Source organism: Macaca fascicularis, chromosome 15, assembly GCF_037993035.2.
Source record: "Macaca fascicularis isolate 582-1 chromosome 15, T2T-MFA8v1.1".
Taxonomy (NCBI): Eukaryota; Metazoa; Chordata; class Mammalia; order Primates; family Cercopithecidae; genus Macaca; species Macaca fascicularis.
In genome coordinates, this window is record NC_088389.1 from 59307995 (window position 1) to 59332225 (window position 24231).

Genomic DNA, 24231 nt, shown 5'->3' on the forward strand with positions numbered 1-24231 from the left:
AATGCTAGAGACCAGCCAGGCTCCCTGGATTGCTAAGGCAAGGCCTTCCCAGATAAGTTAAGTGACAGATCAAAGAGGACAGGAGCAAAGATGCCAAACTAGGCAGGAGGAGGAGGGAAACTGACATCTGCTGTCTACCACATGCCAGCATTGTGTTACTGGGCCCTTTATCAGTCAGTCACCAAAAACTTCCTGAGCACCTACTGTGTGCCAGATAGGCCAGGCCCCTGCTCCCATGGAGCTCATATTCAGGGGACAGTAATCAACTAAACAAACAAATCAGGAATTCAGAAAGTGGTAGTGCTATGGAAAATGGAAAGGAGAGTGATGAAAGAGAACAACTTTGAAACTATGGAAGTGAGAAACAGAGGAGTGCAGAGGGGGAAGGAGAGCAACTATAGGACAGGTAATCTGGGAGCAGCACTTGGAGGAGGTGACATTTAGGATGAGACCAGAATGATGAGCCCCATGAAAAGTTAAGGAGGAGCCCTTAGCATACAAAAGTATTTGTTTTTTCCTCTTTTACTTAACTATTAGAATTTTGTTTTGTTTTGTTTGTTTTTGAGACTGAGTCTCGCTCTGTCGCCCAGGCTGGAGCACAGTGGCACGATCTCGGCTCACTGCAAGCTCTGCCTCCCGGGTTCACATTATTATCCCACCTCAGCCTCCCGAGTAGCTGGGACTACAAGTGCCCACCACCACGCCCGGCTAATTTTGTTTTTGTATCGTTAGTAGAGATGGGGTTTCACTGTGTTAGCCAGGATGGTCTTGATCTCCTGACTTCGTGATCTGCCCACCTCGGCCTCCCAAAGTGCTGGGATTACAGGCGTGAGCCACTGCGCCTGGCCAGAAATTTCAACATTAAAAAAGCAGAACAGGGCCGGGCACAATGGCTCACGCCTGTAATCCCAGCACTTTCAGAGCCTGAGGCCAGCAGATCACTTGAGGCCAGGAGTTCGAGACTAGCCTGACCAACATGGCGAAACCCCATTTCTACTAAAAATACAAAAATGAGCCAGGCATGGTGGCACATGCCTGTAATCCCAGCTACTTGGGGAGCTGAGGCATGAGCATCACTTGAACCCCAGGAGATGGGGGTGGCAGTGAGCCAGGATTGTGCCACTGTACTCTCGATTCATCTATGTCAATACCACTCCCTCTGCCCCAGATTATTTGTAAAGAAAATCCAGCATATTGTAGCATCTAAAAATAGTTCAATATGTGTCTCTAACAGGTAAGGACTCCTTTTAAATACACATAGTAACTTTGTCATACCTTAGAAAATTACTTTTGTGCTCCAGTCTACAGTATTTCAACAAAGTGGAGCAGCCCTGGGTTGGAAGACACGACATTCTTTAATGAACCAATAAGAAGAGATACCACCCCACACTCGTCAAAATGACCATTATTAAAAAGTCAAAAAACAACAGATGCTGCCGAAGTTGTGGAGAAAGAGGAAAGCTTTTACACTGCTGGTGGGAGTATAAATTAGTTCAACTATTGGGGAAGAGAGTGTGGCGATTCCTCAAAGACTTAGAGGCAGGAATGCCATTTGACCCAGCAATTCCATTACTGGGTACACACCCAGTGGAATATAAATCATTCTACTATAAAGATATATGCACGCATATGTTCATTGCAGTATTATGCACAATAGCAAAGACATGGAATCAATCTAAATGCCCATCGATGAAAGAAAATGTGGTATATATATACCATGGAATGCTACACAGCCATAAAAAGGAATGAGATTATGTCTTTTGCAGGGACATGGATGGAGCTGGAAGCCATCATCCTCAGCAAACTAATGCAGGAACAGAAAACCAAATACCACATGTTCTCACTTAAAAGTGAGAGCTGAATTATGAGAACACATGGATACATGGAGGGGAACAACACACACTGGGAACTGTTGTGGGGGGTGGGAGGAGGGAGAGCATCAGGAAGAATAGCTAATGCATGCTGGGCTTAATACCTAGGTGATAAGATGGTCTGTACAGCAAACCACCATGGCACACGTTTACCTATGTAACAAACCTGTACATCCTGCACAGGTACCTATAAACTTAAAAGCGGGGGGAAAAAAAGACAAGTGCTGCCTAGCATAACGGTACGATGCATTGATTTTTAAGACACATGCTAATTTTAGAAATGTTGAAATGTGGGAAAAAATGCGCCTCTGAATTGATGACATGTAGTACTTCATTTTACCTTCAAAATGACTTCCTATGTTAGCATTTATTGTTCCCATGTTAAAGGCTAAGAAAGGTGGAGTGACTTGGTCGGTTCACAGAGCACATGCTAGTGTGTACCGGGCTGAGATCTTTGTGTCGAGGGACCTTGTTGCAGGGTTCTGGCTTGTTCCTTCTACCCAACAGGAGGCTCAGGTGGGCCATCTGAATCTAAAGATCCCTGTATCACATCTCCCCACCTGGCCTTCCCTCCCACCAAGATAAGGACAATTTCTCTTCTCCTTCTCAGAGTCCAGGGTCCTCTTCCCTGGAATGAGTTCCAGGTCCCTCTTGCTAATGCCAGGACAGCCTCTACAGCAAGTTCCAAGGCTCCCTGGCAGTGGCGTTGCTCTGCTGTCACTGGGATGATTTCCCTTCAGCTGTGAACAGGCTTATCTGAGAATCTCTGATAGGGGCTGGGGCTGTTCTTGCCAGCTTTATATACTCACCCCTGCTGCATCTGGAGGCCCTGCTCTGGGTGCTTGAGAAAAGGTCAGCCCAGGCTGGAAGCATGAAAGCTGTGGTGTGGTGAAGACACTGGGCATCCCCACCAGCACCTAGCCAGCCAGGAGTCGAATCCCCAGACACCATAGGCTTTCAACTCATGCAAGTAGTTAACTTAGCACTGACCCTGTGGAAGGCTTTGTGCTCCAGAGAAGGGAGTCTGGTCCACATTCAAAGGGAGGAGAAAGTGGCTCCATCTCTTGGACAGAGGCTATCAGAGAATTCGTGGACATATTTTAAAACTACAACACATGAAAAGCAGGAGAAACAGTGTATGACTTCCAAGACTACATCATAAAACACTGATGATTCCTCTTTGTTTCCTCAATGGAATGTATCATCCATTCTGGAGAAAGCCGGCTGCCATGCTGTGAGGATACTCAAGCAGCCCTATGGAGAAGTCTATGTGGCAAGCAACTGAGGTTTCCTGCCAACAGCCAGTACAATCTATCCAGCCACGTGAATGAGCCATTTTGGAATCAGAACCTCCAGCCCCACCCAATTATGCCTTCAGGGGATCAAAATCCCAAGTGACATCTTGGCTATAATCTAAAGAGAGATTCCAAGCCAGAACCACCCAGTTAAGCTATTCCTAAATTCCTAGTCCATAGAAACTGTGTGAAATAACAAGTGTTTATTGCTATTTTAAGCCACTAAATTTTGCGGTAATACACACCATAAAATAAATCACAAGGAAAGTATCTGACAGATCTAAACTGAGACATTTTATAAACCAATGGGGTTACTGGATTAGGAAGGAAAAATCTTGCTACAAAAGTTGGGACAGCTGGCCGGGCACAGTGGCTCACACCTGTAATCCCAGCACTTTGGGAGGCCAAGGCGGGCGGATCACCTGAGGTCAGGAGTTTGAGACAAGCCTGACCAACATGGTGAAACTCCATCTCTACTAAAAGTACAAAAAAATTAGCTGGGCATGGAGGTGCCTGCCTGTAATCCCAGCTACTCAGGAGGCTGAGGCAGGAGAATCGCTTGAACCCAGGAGGGTTGCAGTGAGCCAAGATCACTCCATTGCACTCCAGACTGGGCAACAGAGCGAGACTTCGTCTTAAAAAAAAAAAAAAAAGAAAAAAGTTGGGACAGCTATAGACATCCAATATTGGATAAATATCCTGAACTTGATATTACATCACGGTATCATGAGAGAATGTCCTTGTTCTTTGAAAATACATGCTGAAGTAGAGACAGGTAAAGAACTGTTATTTCTGTAACTTACTCTCAAATGTGTATAATATTAGAGTAGACATACAGAAAGAGAAAAAGTAAGTAAATGGGCCAAAACAATAATGGGTGGATCTAGGCGGAGGATTTATAGAAGTTTGTTATGCTAGTCTCATAAATTTTCTCCAGGTTTAAATTTTTCCAAATTAAAACTTAAATATAAAAAGAGGGAAAAAAGGTCTAATGTTGTGAAGGATACACCCAAACACCAAGTCCATTCTGATCTATAGCTATGTATCTCAATTTTAGTAGCCCTTACAAATGCCGTCCTCAATCTCATTATTTCTCATATCTACCAAAACATCCCCACTCTGGGCCGGGTGCGGTGGCTCATGCCTGTAATCCCAGCACTTTCGGAGGCGGAGGTGGGTGGATCACGAGGTCAGGAGTTCAAGACTAGCCTGGCCAACATAGTGAAACCCTATCTCTACTAAAAATACAAAAATTGGCCAAATGTGGTGGTGGGCGCCTATAGTCCCAGCTACTAGGGAGGCTGAGGCAGGAGAATTGCTTGAACCTGGGAGGCGGAGGTTGCAGTGAGCCGAGATTGTGCCATTGCACTCCAGCTTGGGCAACAAGAGCGAAACTGCGTCTCAAAAAAAACACAAAACAAAAAACAAAAACAAAAAGAAACATCCTCCCTCCAACAAACACATGTTATAGCAAATGGTAAACATATGTGTGTGTTATAAAAATATTAATAACTATGTCTTGATTATTAAGCCCCTGAGTACTAGACAGGATGCATAGAAAAGCTAGATTGTGTTGAGTTGTAGCCCACCAGGAGCCTCAGAAAGAATTAACTGTGAGGCCGGGCACGGTGGTTCACACTTGTAATCCCAGCATTTTGAGAGGCCAAGGCAGGAGGATAGCTTGAGCCCAGGAGTTGGAAATCAGCCTGGGCAACATGTCAAAAACAGGTCTGTACCAAAAATACAAAAATTAGCTGGACATGGTGGCACACACCTGTAGTCCCAGCTACTCAGGAGGCTGAGGTGGAAGGATGGTTTGAGCCAGGGAGGCGGGGTGGCAGTGAGCTGAGACGGCGCCATTGTGCTCCAGCCTGGGCAACACAGTCAGATCCTGTCTCAAAAAAAAAAAAAAAAAAAACCAAAAAGACAAAAAGAAAAATTAATTGCTCACACTACATGAAAAACAAAAGTGTTTTTGTGAAACCTAAAATAAAGATTTTTTTTCTTAAGATGCTGCTAAAACTTTGTTTCAAATATGCACAAGTTCAAGAGAAATAAGTGACAATAAGGACAGTGAAGTGAGGTTTTCAAAGTGAAGTGCATTCAGTGTAAAGAACTATCCTTTAGTCTGAAATCACATCCCTACTATTTTGGATGAAAATTTATTTCTTCTCTGCTTGACAAAACAGAGTTGGAACTATATGTCAGCCCTGCTTTTTTTTTTGTTTTTTGTTTTTTATGTGTTTCCACTAAAACCAATGGCCTACGGCCACCATTCTGGAATGTCTAGGTGGGCTCTTTATTTGTGTCATCTAAATCACAAGAAGGCTGGGTAGCAATTTTTCAATTAACATTCAGAGCTTTAAAATGTTCCTCTTTTATTTGATCTCATATCACTATACATAAACATTTCTTGCCTAAGTAAATAATCAGAATACCCTGAAGGAGGCTTGTTCTAAAATTTTTTCTTTGTAACATTATTTATAATAGCAAAAAGTTGTAAACAATTTCAATGTCCAACAAGAAGAAAATATAGTATAGTATGGCTGCATGAGGAAATCATGGCCATGTATTTTCAGCACGCCTTGTACTTTACCTGGTAATAACTGCACCCTTTGTTGAGTGCTTACTACATGAGAGGCACCATGTAAAACAACAAAATAACTTTTTTAGAGAATATTTAATGATAAAGGAAAATGGTCACACTATAATGTTAAATCAAAAAGGCAGGGTAGAAATCTACAAATAGCCAGTTCGAGAAACAACCACGTGTATGTGAGTGCGTTCACACATACAAAATAAACAATAAACAATAGAAATATGCCAAAATGATATCAATGGTGATCTCTAAGAATTGAGATTAATACTGATTCTTATTTAATTTTTTATATTTTTGTGCATTCTAACATTGTCCTAAAGTGAACAACTACAATTTTCATAATCACAAAGAAACATCATTTTTTAAAGATTAAAGATTAGATCATGTTTCTTTAGCTCCTCATAGCAAATGCCTTCATTGATCAATAATTTAATACTCTACCCTTTCTTATTTTCTTGTCCTGGTATAGTTTGTTTCTTTTTTGAAAACATCTCCTAAAGGCATTCTGTTTTACGAGGTTCAATACCCAATGTTCCTTGACTTACAGTGGGGTTACATCCCAATAAATTCATCATAAGTTGAAAACATTCCAAGTAGAAAATGCATTTAATACACCTAACCTACTAAACATCACAGCTTAGCCTAGCCTATCTTAAATGTGCTCAGAACACTTCCATTAGTCTACAGTTGGGCAAAATCATCTAACACAAACCTACTGTATAATAAAGTATTGGACATCTCATAGAATTTATCAAATATGTATCAAAAGTGAAAACCAGAATGGTTGCATGGGTACTATGATAGAGTTGAAAAATTTTAAGTCAAACCATCTTAAATCGGAGATTGTCTGTGTATCTTTTTGAAATGTCTCTAAGTTTCCTTCCAGAAAAAAACACTTTCTCCTTTTCCTGACTGATAAAAGCTGTGCATCCTTTGATCATACAAAGACAGCTAAGGATCACTTTAGGGTTCCACTTCTGCCTTGAGGACAAAAGGAAGCTCAGAACTGGATTTAATGCCACATCACAGCACACAATCATTTCCCTTCGTTTCTGGTATATTACATGTGCGTTGTAAGGGTAGAGACTGAGTTGTGGTCTGTCTCTGTATTTTCAGCACGCCTTGTTCTTTACCTGGTAATAACAGTACCATTTGTTGAGTGCTTACTACAGGAGAGGCACCATATAAGCATTTTATACACATTACTTCATGTAGCCTTTATAACAACTCTACTGGGTAGGGACTACAACAATCTCTGCTAGTAGAATATTTATTTATGTATTATATGGATATGAATGAATTAATGGATGCAGTTAATGCCTCTTGAACTTTATTTTATTTATTTATTTTTTTTGCCCAGGCTGGAGTGCAGTGGGGGGATCTTGGCTCACTGCCACCTCTGCCTCCCGGGTTCAAGCAATTCTCCTGCCTTAGCCTCCCAAGTAGCTGGGATTACAGGCGCCCACCATCATGCTAGGCTAATTTTTGTATTTTTAGGAGAGACAGGGTTTCACCATGTTGGCCAGGCTGGTCTCGAACTCCTGACCTCAAGTGATCTGCCCTCCTCGGCCTCCCAAAGTTCTGGGATTACAGGTGTAACCAAATGTGCCTGGCCCCTCCTGATCTTCTTTTATCTTTATATTAAGGCTATCACATAAATGTCTTTTTAAAAAAAATCAACTCATATCCTCTGTAGAACAGGCCAAGGAGATCATAATATACATTTTTGTGTCTTACCTGCCTAGAATCCTTTCTCCTTTCTTCACTGTTCTGCACTTTGATTTCTCTTTCAAGAGCCAATTTTCCAACTGTCAGTCTATGTGATTTGTGGAGGGCTGAACATACACAAGCACACGCATATACACAAACAGACACACACCCCTAACCCTGGAAAGGTTACATGTCTCAGGCCTGACCAATTAATAATCTCCTGATGACATCATTTGAGTCCCTAAATCCAGGGCCAACAATAACCTGAACTGAGTTCTCATCCCAGACTTTTCTGTAATAGAACCCAATATATTTTCTTTTATATTTAAGTCAGTTTGCATTGGGTTTTCAGTCACTTTCAACCAAAAGAATCCTGACTAGTATAGAAAATAATTATTTCTAAAAAGTGAATGTAGGACTTCTACTTTCGGCAACATGGAAGACTAAGATGTCTAGGGAAACCCTCCTGGTGTATACACCCAAAAAAGTCTTGATAAAAAGTTTTTAAAAAATCTTTTGGCCAGGTGCTGTGGCTCACACCTGTAATCCCAGCACTTTGAGAGGCCAAGGCGGGAGATCACCTAAGGTCAGGAGTTCAAGACCAGCCTGGCCAACATGGTGAAACCCCATTTCTACTAAAAACACAAAAATTAGCAGGGCGTGGTGGCAGGCGCCTGTAATCCCAGCTACTAGGGAGGCTGAGGCAGGAGAATCACTTGAATCCAGGAGGTGGAGGTTGCAGTGAGCTGAGATTGTACCATTGCACTCCAGCCTGGGCAACAAGAGCAAAACTCCATCTCAAAAAAAAAAAAAAAAAGAAAAAGAAAAAAAATCTTTTAAATGCATGGCTTAGCTGACAGGAAAGTAAAAGAAGTCTTCATCATGCAGGAACAACAAGAAAATACTAATCTAGATAACATAATTACCAGACAGAGAGTATAAAATAAGTATGCCTAATATGCTTAAATAAAAGAAGGCCTCAAATGAACGACAAAGAAAGAAGGATGACAGAGAGATCTGGGTTACTGTAGGCATCTCATAGCAATGGTGCAAAACAGATGACAAGGTAATAATACCTTCAAATGTCAAACTACCAACACAGAATTATATATCCAGCAAAACTTTCACGAACAAGAGCAAAATAAAAACAGTTTCAGATAAAGAAAACTGAGGAATCACAATACACCTCTCTACAGCAGTTAATACATGATGTATTTCAAGAAGAAGAATCCCAGAAAGGTCTCTGACTCAGGAAAGAATAGTGAGCAAAGAAAATGGTAAACTTGTGGATAAATCTGAACAAATAAATACTGCATTTTTAGCTATCCTAATTTGTCAGTTTAAAAGCAAGACAGAATTAAAATATTGGAGCAAAATGGCATACAAATTAGGAGAGAAGATGATCAATACTAAAGCATTCTATGGTCCATAGTTAATGATTAATTTTAGACTTTGTTGAGTTAAACACATACTTTAAAATTTACCACTAGGGTTAGAAATAGATAATATAACTGCTAAATTAGTAGAGAGGAAAAAAATGGAATGAGAAGGAGGGGAAAAGCCTCTATCAACTCAAAAAGCAGTAGGAAGAAAGAGGAAGAAAACACCAAAAAAAGCGTAACAAATGAAAACATAAAGTAAGATGGCACTATCAAATCTAAAAGTATCAGTAAGCACAATAAATGTAAGTGGATATAACTATCTAGTTAAAAGTCAATGATCGTCAGTCTGGATTTTTCTTTTTAAATGGAGTCTTTTTCTGTTGCCCAGTCTGGAGTACAGTGGTGCAATCTTGGCTCACTGCAACCTCCAGCCTCCTGGGTTCAAGCAATTCTCCTGCCTTAGCCTCCCGAGTAGCTGGGATTACAGACACCCACCACCATGCCTAGCTAATTTTTGTATTTTTAGTACAGACAGGTCTTCACCATGTTGGCCAGGCTAATCTTGAACTCCTGACCTCAAGTGATCCACCCACCTTGGCCTTCCAAAGTGCTGAGATTATAGGTGTGAGCTACCGTGCCTGGCCTGGATTTTTTTTTTAATGACAACACAAAATTGAGCAATATACTATTCAAAGACACACCAAAAACATATGGACACAGAATGAGTGAAAGAAAAAGGTATCAGGAAAATACTAACCAAAATTGAACATGTTCTGTGGATTTGAAGTACTGAAGTACTGACTCAAGAAAGAATGCCACTCTGATGTTCTCAAGATCGATCTAATAAGAATCCATAAAATTTCCACAACTTTGTTGGAGAAACAAAAGAAACATCAGTCTAATGTCCTACTCCCTCCTGCAACCCTACCAAGACATACTTTTGCTGAATTACCTGTTTAGAACCACTACGAGGCTGGGCATGGTGGCTCACGCCTGTAATCCCAGCACTTTGGGAGGCCAACACGGGCAGATCACCTGAGGTCAGGAGTTTGAGACCAGCCTGGCCAACATGGTGAAATCCCGTCTCTACTAAAAATACAAAAATTAGCCAGGTGTGGTGGCACTTGCCTATAATCCCAGCTACTTAGAAGGCTCAGGCAGGAGAATGTCTTGAACCCAGGACAGGGAGGTTGCAGTGAGCCAAGATTGTACCATTGTACTCCAGCCTGGGCAACACAGCAAGACTCCAACTCAAAAAAAAAAAAAAAAAAGAACTACTTTGCCATCCCAGCACCCAAATTCTGACCCCTGAACTCAGACACACATCTGCAATTATAGTATTAACAAGTCTAAAATCAGAGCAAGTCAAGAAATGCAAACACCATGCTTTCCTTGACCAAATGGTTCATAGTTCTTCTGCCCTGGTAGAGAATGGCTGGTGTTCACACGTATGGTATCCCCATAGATATACCTGGAGAAATGTCCAGCCCTGAGGACACTGTCTGTTACTCCACTCTTTCTCTTCTGCTAAATATCAGAATGCAAATGAGAATGATATTACAGTGATCATCTCGAGTTCCCCATATTCTATGAAAACTAAAACTTTTTGCAAATTTCAGTACATTATTAACAACCATTTCCTTGTGACACACCACTCAACTGACTATGATGTCATCACTGGCTTGAACTGTATTTGACCTGTTATTAATCCTTACTTTGTCTAGTTCTGGTATTCTCCACGCCCTCGAAAGCACTCACCCTAAATCTTCTGACTCAGAAATCCACAGGCTCTAGGCCAGTAGCTTTCGCCTGTGGTTGCGTACCAGATTCAGCCTAGGTCCTAGCCACAGAAATTCTGATTTCATTGTTCTGGGGAAGATTCCCAGCATCAATATATTTTTTAAAGTTCCCCAGGGCCACACACCCAGCTATCTTCTCCCCACTTTGATCTGCTATCATCTCAGAGTAAAAATTCCCCTTCTTTGCTGAGATGCTAGTCATACTATACTACTGTGCTTACTTACTATACTACCTATACTTACTATACTTATTTATATTAATATTAATACTTACTATGTTACCATGCAAGGAAGGATTCCTAGTCATCATGAGCCTCCTTTCTCCTCAATTCAGTGCTGTAACTAACAAAACCATACTCGAATCCACTGACATGTAAATTATTAGAGTCATAGAGGGCCAAGGTCTATACTGGGTCTCACAGAACTAGGACCAGCACTCTGAAACGTCTTTTTAGTGGTCTGGCCTTCTTCAAGAAGGCAGACACAGTGCCACACCCTTCTGACACCAGGAAGAGCCAAACCAAATGGTCCCTTAGTCATTCCCCACTCCTTTCCTTTGGTAAAAGGCACTGCAGAGTAAAGACTTTCATTAAAAAGTCTAGGAAGCACAGCAAAATGTTAACAATGGTTCTCCCTGAGTGGTAGGTTTATTGATTTTTATTTTTTTCCTTTTCTGTTTCTCTGTGTATGCCAACATTTCTAGAGTGAATATGCATTGCTTTTATAATTAAAATAAACATAGAAATAATCGTACCCACCCAAAAAGGGGGGAATGAGTAAAAGATCTGGACTGTGGCTCTGTGTGACCTGGGTGTGTGGCTTTTCCTCTCTGGTTAGACTAGATGCTCCCTCAGGGCCCTCCTTCCTGCAACATTCAGGGACCTTCATTATCCCTCTGTTTATTAGACTCACAGGGAACCCTATACCCACACTGTGAACTCATGATCTGTCATTCAGGTTTCTCAGGCAAAATCTCAAGACCCTGATTAGCTCCTGGATGAACTGTAATAAAAGTGAGATGCCACAAAAGACCCTGACCCTACTAACCACTCTGAAGTTACACTACCTCTCAAAGCCTGGCCCAACGGAGACCCACACAGCTCAGGCTCACCTTTCTCTCTGGCCGGGTAAGAATAACCCAACAGGCCTTGCTGCAGGAATTAGAAGCAGGAGGCATTCACACTCCTTATCATGCTGGGTTTGGCTTAACTTCCAGGGTCAATGCAACAGCAGGATCTACAAGCAAATCCTGGGAGGACACAGGGCAGCTGCGTCACCATGGAGACAGGTTACCATAAGCCCCACAGGTTGTCTGCAGTGTTTCAAAGAGATATTCACAACCTGGGACAATAAAGGAAGTTGGATCCGGGAAAGAAAAACTACAACCAATCCCTGGATGACTCTCAAAAGCAACCTCCTGAGTACATTCTTGGCAACAGGGAAAGGTGAAAAAAACTAAGATTTAAGCACACAGTGTGCTCCCAGGTACTGGTGCTTTATTAATTCCTAAGTTGTGTTCTTTCCACTCACTTTTATGTAGAATGCATGGAGACTCACTTTTATGAGTTTCCTAGTTTGCAAATGGGGAGAAACCAAGGCTCTGAGAGGCTAAGTAGCTTGCCGGAGATCACAGAAGTGACAAGCAAAAGAGCCAGGATTTTATCTCCCCTGGGCTGGATTTAACCTGAAGCTGGGTATAACCTGAAAGCTTCCCCTCCACCTTGCCTCAGCGGGCACCCTTGGGGTTTTGAGGAGCTAAGCATGCGTTAGGCTGGTGAGTGCAGGAACTACTATCAATCCTAAGTTTTACTCAAAAAGACTAACAGTGAAAAATGCCTCAGGCAGAAGCATGAGGCTAGGCATGAGGAGATCCCCAAAACAGGGAGGACAGTGGAAACAGTGGGCCAGAGGTGGGGCATCCTCATTCCATCATTCATGGTCTCTCTGGCCAAGGTACCATGGAGCAGGCCCCCAAAATCCTGAGATCAGCATGGTGCCAAGTGGGCCAGGAGGGCCATAGTCCCTCCAGACCAGTACTACCACATTCCAACTGAGGGGCCTTGGGTGGGTCACCTATCCTTTCTGAACCTATTTCCACACTTGAAAGCACGAATGTCTTGGAGGGGAGAGGAGTGGCAGGTGCCTGGTGCACACAGCAGGCTGCCCCCACCAGCTCCGATGGGAACCCCCTCTTTGAGCCCTCTTTTCCTCAAAGTCTGTAAAGAGGGGGCTCAAAAAAGGACTTGGAAGATCCCTGACACCTCGAAGAAAAAGTGAGAGCCCAGGAGGCTCAGGGGCAAAGGTGGAAGCAGCCGCCAGTCCTTCCTCCTGCTGCCAGCGTGTGCCCTGGATCCTCACCTAGGCAGGGGCACAACCTGCCCAGCCAGTAGCTCCAACAGGAACTAGGCCTCTTACCATGCTGGCTCCAGTCCAGCACCACCCACATGAGTGAACTGGGGTGGATTATGGCCAGAAGGAGCCCTTCCCACCCCGTGCCCTTTCCCGCCTTCCTCCACCCAAAGCTCAGAAAGCCAATGCCCAGGGAGAGCGCAAGGAGGCTTTCTAGTGCTGAGGGGCCTTCTAGCCACCTTTCGCCTCACCTGTCCGGGGCTCCCTTGCATCCTGTTTGTCCCTTAGGCCCTGGGACACACAGATGAATGAATGGAGCCGGTCCCCGCCCGGAGTTGTCAGTTTCGCGGAGGCACTGTGAGCCGGGTAGAGCGGGGTTGTCCTGTGTGGGTGCTGGGGGGTCCTCGCCTTAAACATGTCTGCTTAGCCCTGACCCCCACCTTTTCAGGGAAATGATAACTTCTTAAGGAGAAGGGAGCTAAGAGATCACTTAGTAACAGACTTGCCAATTTCTGGGATTTTTTTTTTTTTTCTGCTTTCGTCTTTTTTACTTTCTTGCCTCCCCGCCCCCATATGAGCTCTTACACTATCTTCTTCGGAGAGACTCAGGAAGACGCGCCATCCTGGAGACCCCAGCTCCCCGCCCTGCCAATGCTCTGATGGAGAAACTGAGGCCCGGGGCTCTGAGGGCGGGCTTCCTCCCCCGAGATGTGCACTCACAGCGGGTTCCAGCGCTCGGGCAGGCGGCGGTGCAGTGAGATGCGATCGCTGAGGTAGATGTTAATCTGGTGCAGCCGCACGCTCTCCTCCTGCAGCCGCAGCTCCTCGCCCTGCAGCTGCAGCCGCACCGCCTCGCCCCGCGCGCCCAGCGCGTTCGCGGGCACCGGCGGCCGCGGGAGGACCGGTTCTCGCCGCCCGAGGCGAGGGGTGCGCGGGGGTCCCGGATCCGCAGCCCTGGCCCTGGCCCCGCGCCGCGCCCGCAGCACCGAGCCCAGCCCGGCCAATGCCAGCAGCGCCAGCAGCACCAATAGCGCCTCGCGGCCGCGCCGCAGTCCCCGCGGGCAGCGCCGCCGCGCCGTGCGCCCCCACATGCGCCCGCCTATAGCGGCCAGCGCTCAGCGCGCCCCAAGGCGGCGGCGGAGGCCGGGACCCGGATCCCGGAACCGCCGCGCCGCCCCGCCCCCGGCCCGCCCCACCTGCGCGCCGCCCCCTTTCCGTCCCGGCGCCCGCCAGCCCGAGCGCAGCCCCCGGGGTGGCTCATTTCAGCTGGGTCCTCACGTGGGCTGGCTGAGACTTGCATCTTCCTTCTTGGGCTATGGTGCATTATTAAGGAGACAGTGGTGGTAAAACCCTTAGCGCCTGGCATATTGTAGGCGCTCAGTAAATGTTGGCTGAATGCACCCTGCAGGGTGCTATGAATTCTACTGCCATTATCTCATCTGATCTTTACACAGTCCAACAAAACAACCATGAACTAAGATTATGAGCTCCCTTTTACAAATGAGGAGATGGAGGTGCGATGAGATCAACAGACACCACGCTGCCCCACTGACTCCTGCAGGCCCAGCTTCTGCCATATTCTGGAGTCCCTGAATAGCAAACCCTCGCCTGGCTCGCCTCGTGATAGCTCTGTGACTTCTGAGGCTAGGTGCAAAAGGCCATGAAGGCTGTACATGATAGTTCACACCTGTAATCCCAGGCCGAGGTAAGAGGATCACTTGAAGCCAGGAGCTTGAAACTAGACTGGTCAACACAGCAAGACTCCCATCTCTACAGAAAAATTTCATAATTAGCCAGGCATGGTGGCATGTGCCTATAGTGCCAGCTACTCAGGAGGCTAAAGCAGGAGGATTGTGTGAGCCCAGGAATTGGAGGTTACCGTGAACTATGCGCCCTGCGCTGCAGCCTGGGTGACAGAGCGAGATCCTGTTTCTATTAAACAACAACCAAAAAAGGCCATGAAGCTGCTGCCTTGTTCATGAGATCACTGCTGTGGGAACCTTGAGCTGCCAGGGGCGAAGTAAGTCTAATGGAGTAGACAAATATTAAAAAGATAATTAGAACTGTGTTAAGTGTTTTGAAGAAGAATTACAGGGCAGTAAAAGGGCTTAGAATAGTAGAACTTGATCTAGTTTGGGGGGTTTGGAAAGCTTCTCTGATGAAGTAATGTTTACACAGATATCTGAATGCAAAAGTGATAGCAGAGATTTCAAATCATATCTTAAATTAATCTGGAACTTCCTCTGCTGGTGTCTAGCTCAGGGAAAAGAATTGTTCTACATCACCTGTAGAAGGATAAAGTGTAAGCTGTACTTTTGTTGTTGTCTGTTTTACCATGGGAAGTTGGTCCAAAGCTTTTTATCAAATATTCTCAAGGAGACCAGAAGCCCAGAAAGTTTAAAAAGCACAAATCTGGTCCAATTCTCTCATTTGACAAATGCGGGGTCTGAGATACAGGGTGGGGAGAGGACCTTGAACTTGGCGGCTTAGGTAGAAGTAGAATCTAACTTGCTGTTGTTTTCACACAACCTCTGGCTACTGGTATCCCCAGAGGAAATCTCCCTCAGGTTCCAGGAGGGGAATGGGTTTTGGGGTGAACCCTGCAAAGCAACTCCCACTCAGGACAACCTGCTGCTAATATTAGACTAGAGGGAAGTGGCTCTGCCCACAGTGCTCAGGGCCCCACCTGCTTCCCACGCATAATAGAGTCTGCTAGTTAATGCCAGAAGGTGGATGTGATAGGTTGGCCTGGACCTGAGCCCTTTGGCCTCTGTTCAGACACCCAACACATTTAAGATCTGCGGTCAGATTAGAAAACAGACAAGGATTACAATTCATAATGTCTTGGATCCGCTATTGGAATGCTTCTCAATAGAGGTTCAGATGCAGAGAAAAGAGCAATGCAATCAGGCCTTACAAGACATGGGCTCAAGCCCCAGGTAATAGATAAAAGCTGTTGTTTACTGAGCACCCACTGTGTGCTGTAAACTGCTGGACTTTCTTTTTTGTGTACTTTCTCATTTCACCCTATGACAACCTTGCAAGGTTGACAGATGAGAAAACGTCTAGGCTCAAGAGAAGGGAAGCGACTTACCCAAGGTTACAGAACATGCAAGCGGCAGAGGGAGGATTTGTATCTGGGTCTCCTGACTCCCAGGCGAGGATTTCCCACCACACCACTCGCTGTTGGGCAGGCTGCAATGAGATCCAAAGGCAGCTTAGCTTAGGGGGTCGGAACACAACCTTGGAGCCCACTTGCCAGAGCTCAACCCAGCCCCATCACCAATTGCAGTGTGACCTCAGGCAAGTTACTTTACTTATCTCGGCTCAATTTGCTCATGTATTAATTGGTGATATAATGATAGCACCACCTGAACAGGGTTGTTGGGAAGATTGAGTGATACAGTCTACACAGTCAGCCTCCTGGGGCACAAAACAGAGTGGAGAGAGTGTCAGCAGGGCAAATGGAAGATGTCCAGCACCTTACTGCGTGAAGCGTGATATTTAGAACAGAAACACCACCTGGGAGCTTGCTGGAAATCTAGCATCTTTTCAACAGAGGTAAAGCCCTTGGGTTTGTTGCTATTTTCAGGGGGCTTATCTGTTCACTAATTGTACCATGTTATGTCATCGGCTGCTCACCAACAAGTAGATTTCTCTAGAAGGCACTTTTAACTTGTCATATTAGCGCTCTTCATAGGAGTTATTACATTCCTTTTAGAGTTTAATATGATCTATGGTAGATGTGGTATTTCAAATATTAGTGAGGAACATGTGCCTAATTCAAGTAATAATTGGGACAACTTGATAACCATTTGGAAAAAAATCAAATGAAGTCCCATTGGAAAAAATTCAAACCAAGTCCCAACATCACACTTTACATCAAAATAAATTCCAAATGATCTAAAGATGCCACAGTAAATAAGAAAAAAAAGGGAAGGAAGGAAGGAAGGAAGAAAGGAAAGAAGGAAGAAAGGAATTTAATGATAAAAGTATTAAAAGAGAAAAACCAGAGACCAAACGGAAAATATTTCTAAATGTGACTATATAAAAAATTTTTGAATTCTGTAAGGCTTCCAGTATAACAGAAAGTCCAGGAACAAAAGGCAAGTCAGAAAAAGATATTTGCAGATACCTTTTACCCAGTATGTGAATCAACAGGGAAATGAAGAAAACAAACAGAAATAAGAACGGGCAAAGGATTTGAATAGACAGTTCCCACCCAAAAGGATATGTGGTTTATACATGTATAAACATATGCTCAATCTCTCTAAAATATATACAAAATAAACCTACCCTGAAATATTTTTTCACCTATCAGACTGGCAAAAATGAAAAAGGTTATTAATTCCAGTGTTGGTAAGGATGTGAAAAAACACACTCTCATCCACTGTTGGTAGGAATGCAAACTAGTATAATCTTTTGGAAAGCAATTAGGCCACATTTATTAGAAATGTTAATATTAACATCTTTTTGATTTTGCAATTCCACATCTAGGAATCTGTCCAACAAACATAGACTCATAAGTGCTAAAAAGATATGCATACAAGGAAGCTTATGGCAGTATTGTACACAAAAGCAAAAAGTTGGAAACAACCCAAATTTCCATCAAGAGATTATAAAATAAAATATTGCACATCCATACGATACCATAATATACCACAGTGCTATTTACAAGCATGAGTTAGTTGTAGGCATTTCACATACTCATGTGTTCAAGATGCATTGTAAAGAAAAGAGAAGCAAGTCATGGAGCTATATGAATAGTATGATCCTATTTTTGTAAAATAATATATATTAACATATAAAAGGGGAAAAAATCTAAAGGAATATTTACCAAACCATTAACTATATTATATTTACTTCTGATGGGTGAGATTCTGTGGTCCTTTTACTTTTGTTCCATTTATTTGTTTTTTTCAACAAATATTTATTGATCACCTACCATCTGGGAGCCAGTGTGCTAGAATCTGGGGATTTGAGGTAAACAATGTCCAAAGTCATTGATCTCAAGGAGTTTACATTCTATATTTCTACAACATCAGAATTCTTTAAAACCATCATTACCTTATTAGGGGAAAAAACACATTTAGAGTAAATATTGTACTCTTTCGAGATTATTTGACTTCTAAGCCTTTCTTATCTCCTGCCTAATCCACTCTATCAGTCTCTGGTCCTCCTTTCCCCCTGCTCTCTCCTTCCAACATGTTTCCTCCTTTTTCCTGCAACGACCTAGACCCCACCCATCATTTCTGCCCAACTTGTAGCCAAGCTCTCCCATGAAGCTGTCAGTGGCATCCTCCAAACTGTGATATCAAAACTCATAGACCCCACTGTTCTGCAGTCATGTGGGATACCCTGGGAGCCATGAGACCATGTTTCTATCATTCAACACACATAATGCCTAGCACACAGAAGGTACTTAGTAAATGCTGGCTGAGCCTGGTACCGTGGCACACACTTATAGTCCCAGCTACTCAGGAAGCTAAGGCAGAAAGATCACTGGAGCCCAGGAATTTGAAGCTGCAGTGCACTATGATGGTGTCTGTGAATAGCCTCTACACTCCAGCCTGGGCAATAAAGCAAGACGTCATATCTAAACAATTCAAAATTAAGAAAAAATTTTAATTTAAAAAAGTTGGTTGAGGCCGGGCGCGGTGGCTCAAGCCTGTAATCCCAGCACTTTGGGAGGCCGAGACGGGTGGGTCACGAGGTCAGGAGATCGAGACCATCCTGGCTAACCCGGTGAAACCCCGTCTCTACTAAAAAATACAAAAAACTAGCCGGGTGAGGTGGCGGGCGCCTGTAGTCTCAGCTACTCAGGAGGCTGAGGCAGGAGAATGGCTTAAACCTGGGAGGCGGAGCTTGCAGTGAGCTGAAATCTGGCCACTGTACTCCAGCCTGGGGGACAGAGCGAGACACCGTCTCAAAAAAAAAAAAAAAAAATTGGTTGAATGGAATTGTGTTGGCAATGAGGTGCATTGCTCAGATCACCCTTCAGGGGAACCTTTTAGGGGAAACATGGTTGACTGTGAGCTGCGAGTGGCTATGCCTTTGGATCCTTTGTGGTATCCTCTGGCTACTCCCAGTCAATGACTGAGCATGGTGTGGTACCAGAACGTGGCCACATCTGCATGATATAGGACACAACCCGTGCTTGGGAATCCCCCATCTGCCTGGCTGAGACTTTCCCTCCTCACTTCCCACTCTCCCTTCTCAAGTATCAGACCTGCATCATGGTTTGAGGGCTCCCCATCCCTTTTCCCCCACCTTCCCCTTTCCCTCTTTTTGAGACAGCATCTCACTCTGTCGTCCAGGCTGGAGTGCAGAAGCATGATCTCTGCTCACTGCAACCTCCGCCTCCCAGGTTCCAGCGATTCTCATGCCCCAGCCTACCAAGTAGCTGGGATTACAGGCGCGCACCACCACACCTGGCTAATTTTTTTTGTATTGTAGTAGAGATGGGGTTTCACCGTGTTGGCCAGGCTGGTCTCGAACTCCTGACCTCAAGTGATCCACCCACCTTGGCCTCCCAAAATGCTGGGAGCACACACTTTACCTCTTTATCTTTTGTAGGTATTTTTCCCAGAAACAAACAAATAAACAAACAAACATCTAGGCATCTGATTCTTAGAGGATCCAAACCAACACAGGAACCAATGAAAAAATTTAAAAAGGCTGGAAGAGAATTCATAAACAATAAGGCTATAGCTATACTTGCATAGAAAGATGTGCTGGATCTGTGCTTCACAAACGTTAATGTATGGTATGGTGAGTCACCTGGGGATCCTGTTGAAATGCCAGATCTGGTTAAGTAGGTCTGATGTGGGCCCAAGATGTCACATTTCTAACAAGCTCCCTGGTGATACCAGTGCTGCTGGCCCAAGAACCCCAGATTGAGCAGCAAGGTACCAGACATCATCCATTGGTCCCTGCTGTTTCTTTTCACCCTGTTCTGTGCCCTGGGAGGCAGACTGCATGAACTGTATCAGCAGGCTCCAAGCCTCTAGCTTCCAGTAGGGTTTACTAATGAGGAGCACTGGCAGGAGATCAGAGGGCAGGAGCGGAGTGAGGTCAGAGGTTTTTATTCATCTGAAGACAGCTCCCTACTGAGTTGCTGTGGGTTGACTCTGTCCCTCTACCAAAGGCTGTAGCTCCTATCAGGTAGGTCTCTGCAGTTTTCTCTCTTGCAGAATTCCAGTATCTGCTCTCCCCTTATCCCCTTCAGGCCTGGGGTGGTAACAGCTCTCTACTATTATCAGCCCTGGAGTACTGCACCATCGCTCATGGCTCTTAGTAAATCCTGCCTATACTTCTGTAAATGGTCCTTTAGTAAGCATTCCCCAGCTCCTCAGCCAAGTGTGCCATCTGTTTCCTGGTGGGACCCTGGCTGCTACAAGCGCTGTCCAATGCAGTATTTCTATAAGAGCAGAAAACTGGAAACAAGCTAACTGTGCTTTGTTTCTGTTTGTTTGTTTGTTTGAGAGTCTTGCTCTGTCATTCAGGCTGGAGTGCAGTGGCACAATCTCAGCTTACTATAACCTCTGCCTCTCAGGTTCAAGTGATCCTCATGCCTCAGCCACCTAGGTAGCTGGGATTACAGGCATGTGCCACCACATCTGGCTGTTTTTTTTCTTTCTTTTTTTTTGTATTAGAGATGGGATTTCGCCATGTTGGCCAGGCTGGTCTCGAACTCCTGGCCTCAAGCAGTCCACCCGCCTTAACCTCCCAAAGTGCTGGGATTACAGGCATGAACCACCACACCTGGACTCAACTGTGCCTTATTCTAAAATGATTAAATGGGCTGGGCGCACTGGTTCACACCTGTAATCCCAGCACTTTGGGAGGCCGAGGCAGGTGGGTCACTTGAGGTCAGGAGTTCAAGACCAGCCTGGCCAACATGGCGAAACCCCGTCTCTACTAAAAATGCAAAAATTAGCTTGGCGTGGTGGCGGATGTCTGTGATCCCAGCTACTAGGGAGACTGAGGCAGGAGAATCGTTTGAACTCAGGAGGCAAAGGTTGCAGTGAGCCAAGATCACACCACTGCACCCTACCTGGATGACAGAGTGAGACTCCATTTCAAAAAATAAAATAGAAATAAATAAAAATGATTAAATAAATTATAGTATATCTGCCGAATGGTGTTTCGTGCAATCATTTCTTTATTTTTATTATTAATTTTTTTTGGAGATGGAGTCTCACTCTGTTGCTCAGGATGGAGTGCAGTGATGCAATCTCGGCTCACTGCAACCTCCACCTCCCAGGTTCAAGCAATTCTTCTGCCTCATGCTCCCGAGTAGCTGGGATTATAGGCACACGCCACCACGCCTGGCTAATTTTTTTTGTATTTTTAGTAGAGACAGGATTTCACCGTGTTGCCCAGGCTGGTTTCGAACGCCTGAGCTCAGGCAATCTGACTGCCTCAGCCTCCCAAAGTGCTAGGATTGTTACAGGCATGAGCCACATCACCGGGCTGCAACCATTTTTTTAAAATGTAGCAGTCTGTATTTACCTACATGGAAAGGTGCCCAAGACATTTGTTAATGGAAAAAGAAAAAAGAAAAAAAAAAAAGCAAGATTCAGAATAGCATGCGTAGTATGAACCCATTCATTTACAAAAATAGCAAATTATCCATTTGTTAAGGCTTGGAATGCAAATGACTACAATGCTCCTCAAAATAAACCTCACCAGAAAGAATGTGGGGAGGGATTTTCTAACTTAGTCTCTTTCTATCACTTGGTTCTGCTTTCTTTTGTGGTGACTTCACTCAGGCAGGCTGTCTTCAGGTGGTGGCGGAGTGAGCACCAGTTTGGCTTACAATATCCTGACATCCTAATAGCTGGCAACCTCAGCAGAGAGGGCCTCATTCTCAATTGCTTTAGCAAAAATCCTGGGCTGGGCTGGGCTGGGCACGGTGGCTCATGCCTGTAATCCCAGCACTTTGGGAGGCTGAGGGAGGAAGATCACTTGAGGTCAGGAGTTTGAGGCCAGCCTGGACAACATGGTGAAACCCCATCTCTACTAAAAATACAAAAAATAGCCGAGCATGGTGGCAGGTGCCTGTAATCCCAGCTACTCGGGAGGCCAAGGCAGAGAACCACTTGAACCCAGGAGACAGAGGTTGCAGTTTGTGGGGATTGCACCGCTGAACCCCAGCCTGGGAGAGAGAGTGAGACTCCATCTCAAAAAAAAAAAAAAGTCCTGTGCTGAAGTCAATCAGGATATGTGCTAACCACTGAAGCACACAGACTGTGAGTACGGGAGAAAGGCTTCCCAAAAGAAAAAGGGTGTCCGGAGAGAATATTTCATAGCAGACATTTGTTATCCTTTTGACTGCCCAGCATCTGAACCCCCTTCCTAGATTTGGGAGTCCCCTACCTTCTGAGGCAGAAACTACTTCCCACTATTATATGAGCACATGACCGAAGTTGGGCCAATCAGGCACTCCCACCTCAGCCTCTGAATCTGAAGCCAGTAACACCAAAAAGGGCCTGAACCAACCCCATCTTCCTACAGGGTGCACCTGTGGCATGAGATTTGGGTCATTGTTCCTGGCTGTGGGGCCTCCAGAACTGGTTCTCAGGCTCTCATGGATCTGTGAGCTACAGAAGAACCTTGAACAGTGTCTGGACATAGCAGGCACTCAACACATATTTGTTGAGAATGGAAGACCGGAGTCCTACTTACAGTTCTCCTGCAGAATAGTCGTGGAGTCTTTAGCAAGACACAACCTCTTTATGCCTCAGTTGCCTCCTCTGTAACCTAGGGATGATCATCTGGGCCCTCCCCGGTGGCTGGCAGGCCTGCAATGAAGATCAAATGTGGGTCTCCAGCTTTAGAGTGCATCAGAATCACCCAGAGGGCTTGTTAAAATATAGGTTGCTGAACCCACACCCAGAATTTCTGATTCAGTAGATCTGGGGTAGGGCCAGAAAAATCTGCATTTGTAACAGTGTTGCAGCTGGTGCTGGTGCTGCTGCTGTGTGGGACACACTTCAAGGACCACTGATAAAGAGAGAGAAGGTATTTCATTTTGTGACCATTGTAAATGAGGTTGTGTTCTTAATTTTGTTCTCAGCTAGAATGTTATTGGTGTATTGAAATGCTATTGCTTTTTATACATTGATTTTCTGTCCTGAAACTTTACTGAATTTGTTTATCGTTTCCAGGAGCCTTTTGGCAAAGTCTTTAGGGTTTTCTATGTATAGATTAATACTATTGGCAAAGAGAGAGAGTTCGACTTTTTCTTTTCCTATTTGAATGCCTTTTATTTTTTTCTCTTACCTGGTTGTCTGGCTAGGACGTCCAGTACTATGTTGAATAGGAGTGGTGAGAGTCTTCTAACAGTTCTCAAGGGGAATGGTTCCAGCTTTTGCCTATTTAATATGATGTTGGCTATGGGTTTGTCATAGATGGCTGTTATTATTTTGAGGTATGTTCCTTCAATCTGTTTTGAGGGTTTTTATTATAAAGGGATGTTGGATTTTATTGAAGGTCTTTTCTGCATCTATTGAGATGATTATATGGTTTTCATTTTTGATTCTGTTTATATGGTGAATCACATGTATTGATTTGCGCATGTTGCGCCAACCTTGCATCCCAGAAATAAAGCCTCCTTGATCATGGTGAACTGACTTTTTAATGTGCTGCTGGATTCTGTTTGTAGTATTTCATTGAGGATTTTTGCAGCTATGTTTATCAGGAATATTGGCCTGAAGTTTTCTTTTTTCGTTGTGTCTCTGCAAAGGACATGAACAGACACTTCTTAAAAGAAGACATACAAGCAGCCAACAAACGTATGAAAAAATAGTCAACATCAGTCATCATCAGAGAAATGCAAATCAAAACCATAATGAGACATCATCTACACCAGTCAGAATATCAATTATTTAAAAGTCAAAAAACAATAGGTGCTGGTAAGGCTGTGAAGAAAACAGACTGTTGGTGGGAATGCAAACTAGTTCAGCCACTGTGAAAAGCAGTTTGGAGATTTCTCAAAGAACTTAAAATAGAACTACTATTTGACCCAGCACTCCTACTACCAGGTATATACCGAAAGGAAAATAATTCATTCTATCAAAAAGACACCTGTATGTTCATTGCAGTGCGGTTTACAGTAGCAGGGATATGGAATCAACCTAAGTGCCCATCAACAGTAGATTGGATAAAGAACATGTGGTACAGAGTCATATGTAATGGCTCACACCTGTAATCCTGGCACTT

The 24231-nt window shown here is 44.2% G+C and overlaps 1 protein-coding gene across 9 annotated transcripts in view; it reads right to left on the minus strand.

Moving 5' to 3' along the window:
* GALNT12 (polypeptide N-acetylgalactosaminyltransferase 12) overlaps positions 1-22811 on the minus strand; it is a 51701-nt gene extending 28890 nt beyond the window's left edge. For 7 of the 9 annotated variants that reach the window (XR_012424535.1, XR_012424534.1, XR_012424533.1 and 4 more), the window contains exon 1: positions 13726-14132. Coding sequence is in view for 3 of the 9 variants with exons in the window: in XM_065530286.2 (XP_065386358.1) it covers positions 13726-14096 (371 nt within the window). In the remaining 6 variants the exon portion in view is untranslated. Of the gene's footprint in view, positions 1-13590; positions 14133-16099; positions 16201-22695 lie in introns of those variants that run through there. The other 2 variants (XM_074016995.1, XM_074016997.1) reach the window with 2 other exon arrangements.
* Between the last annotated feature and the right edge of the window lie 1420 nt (positions 22812-24231).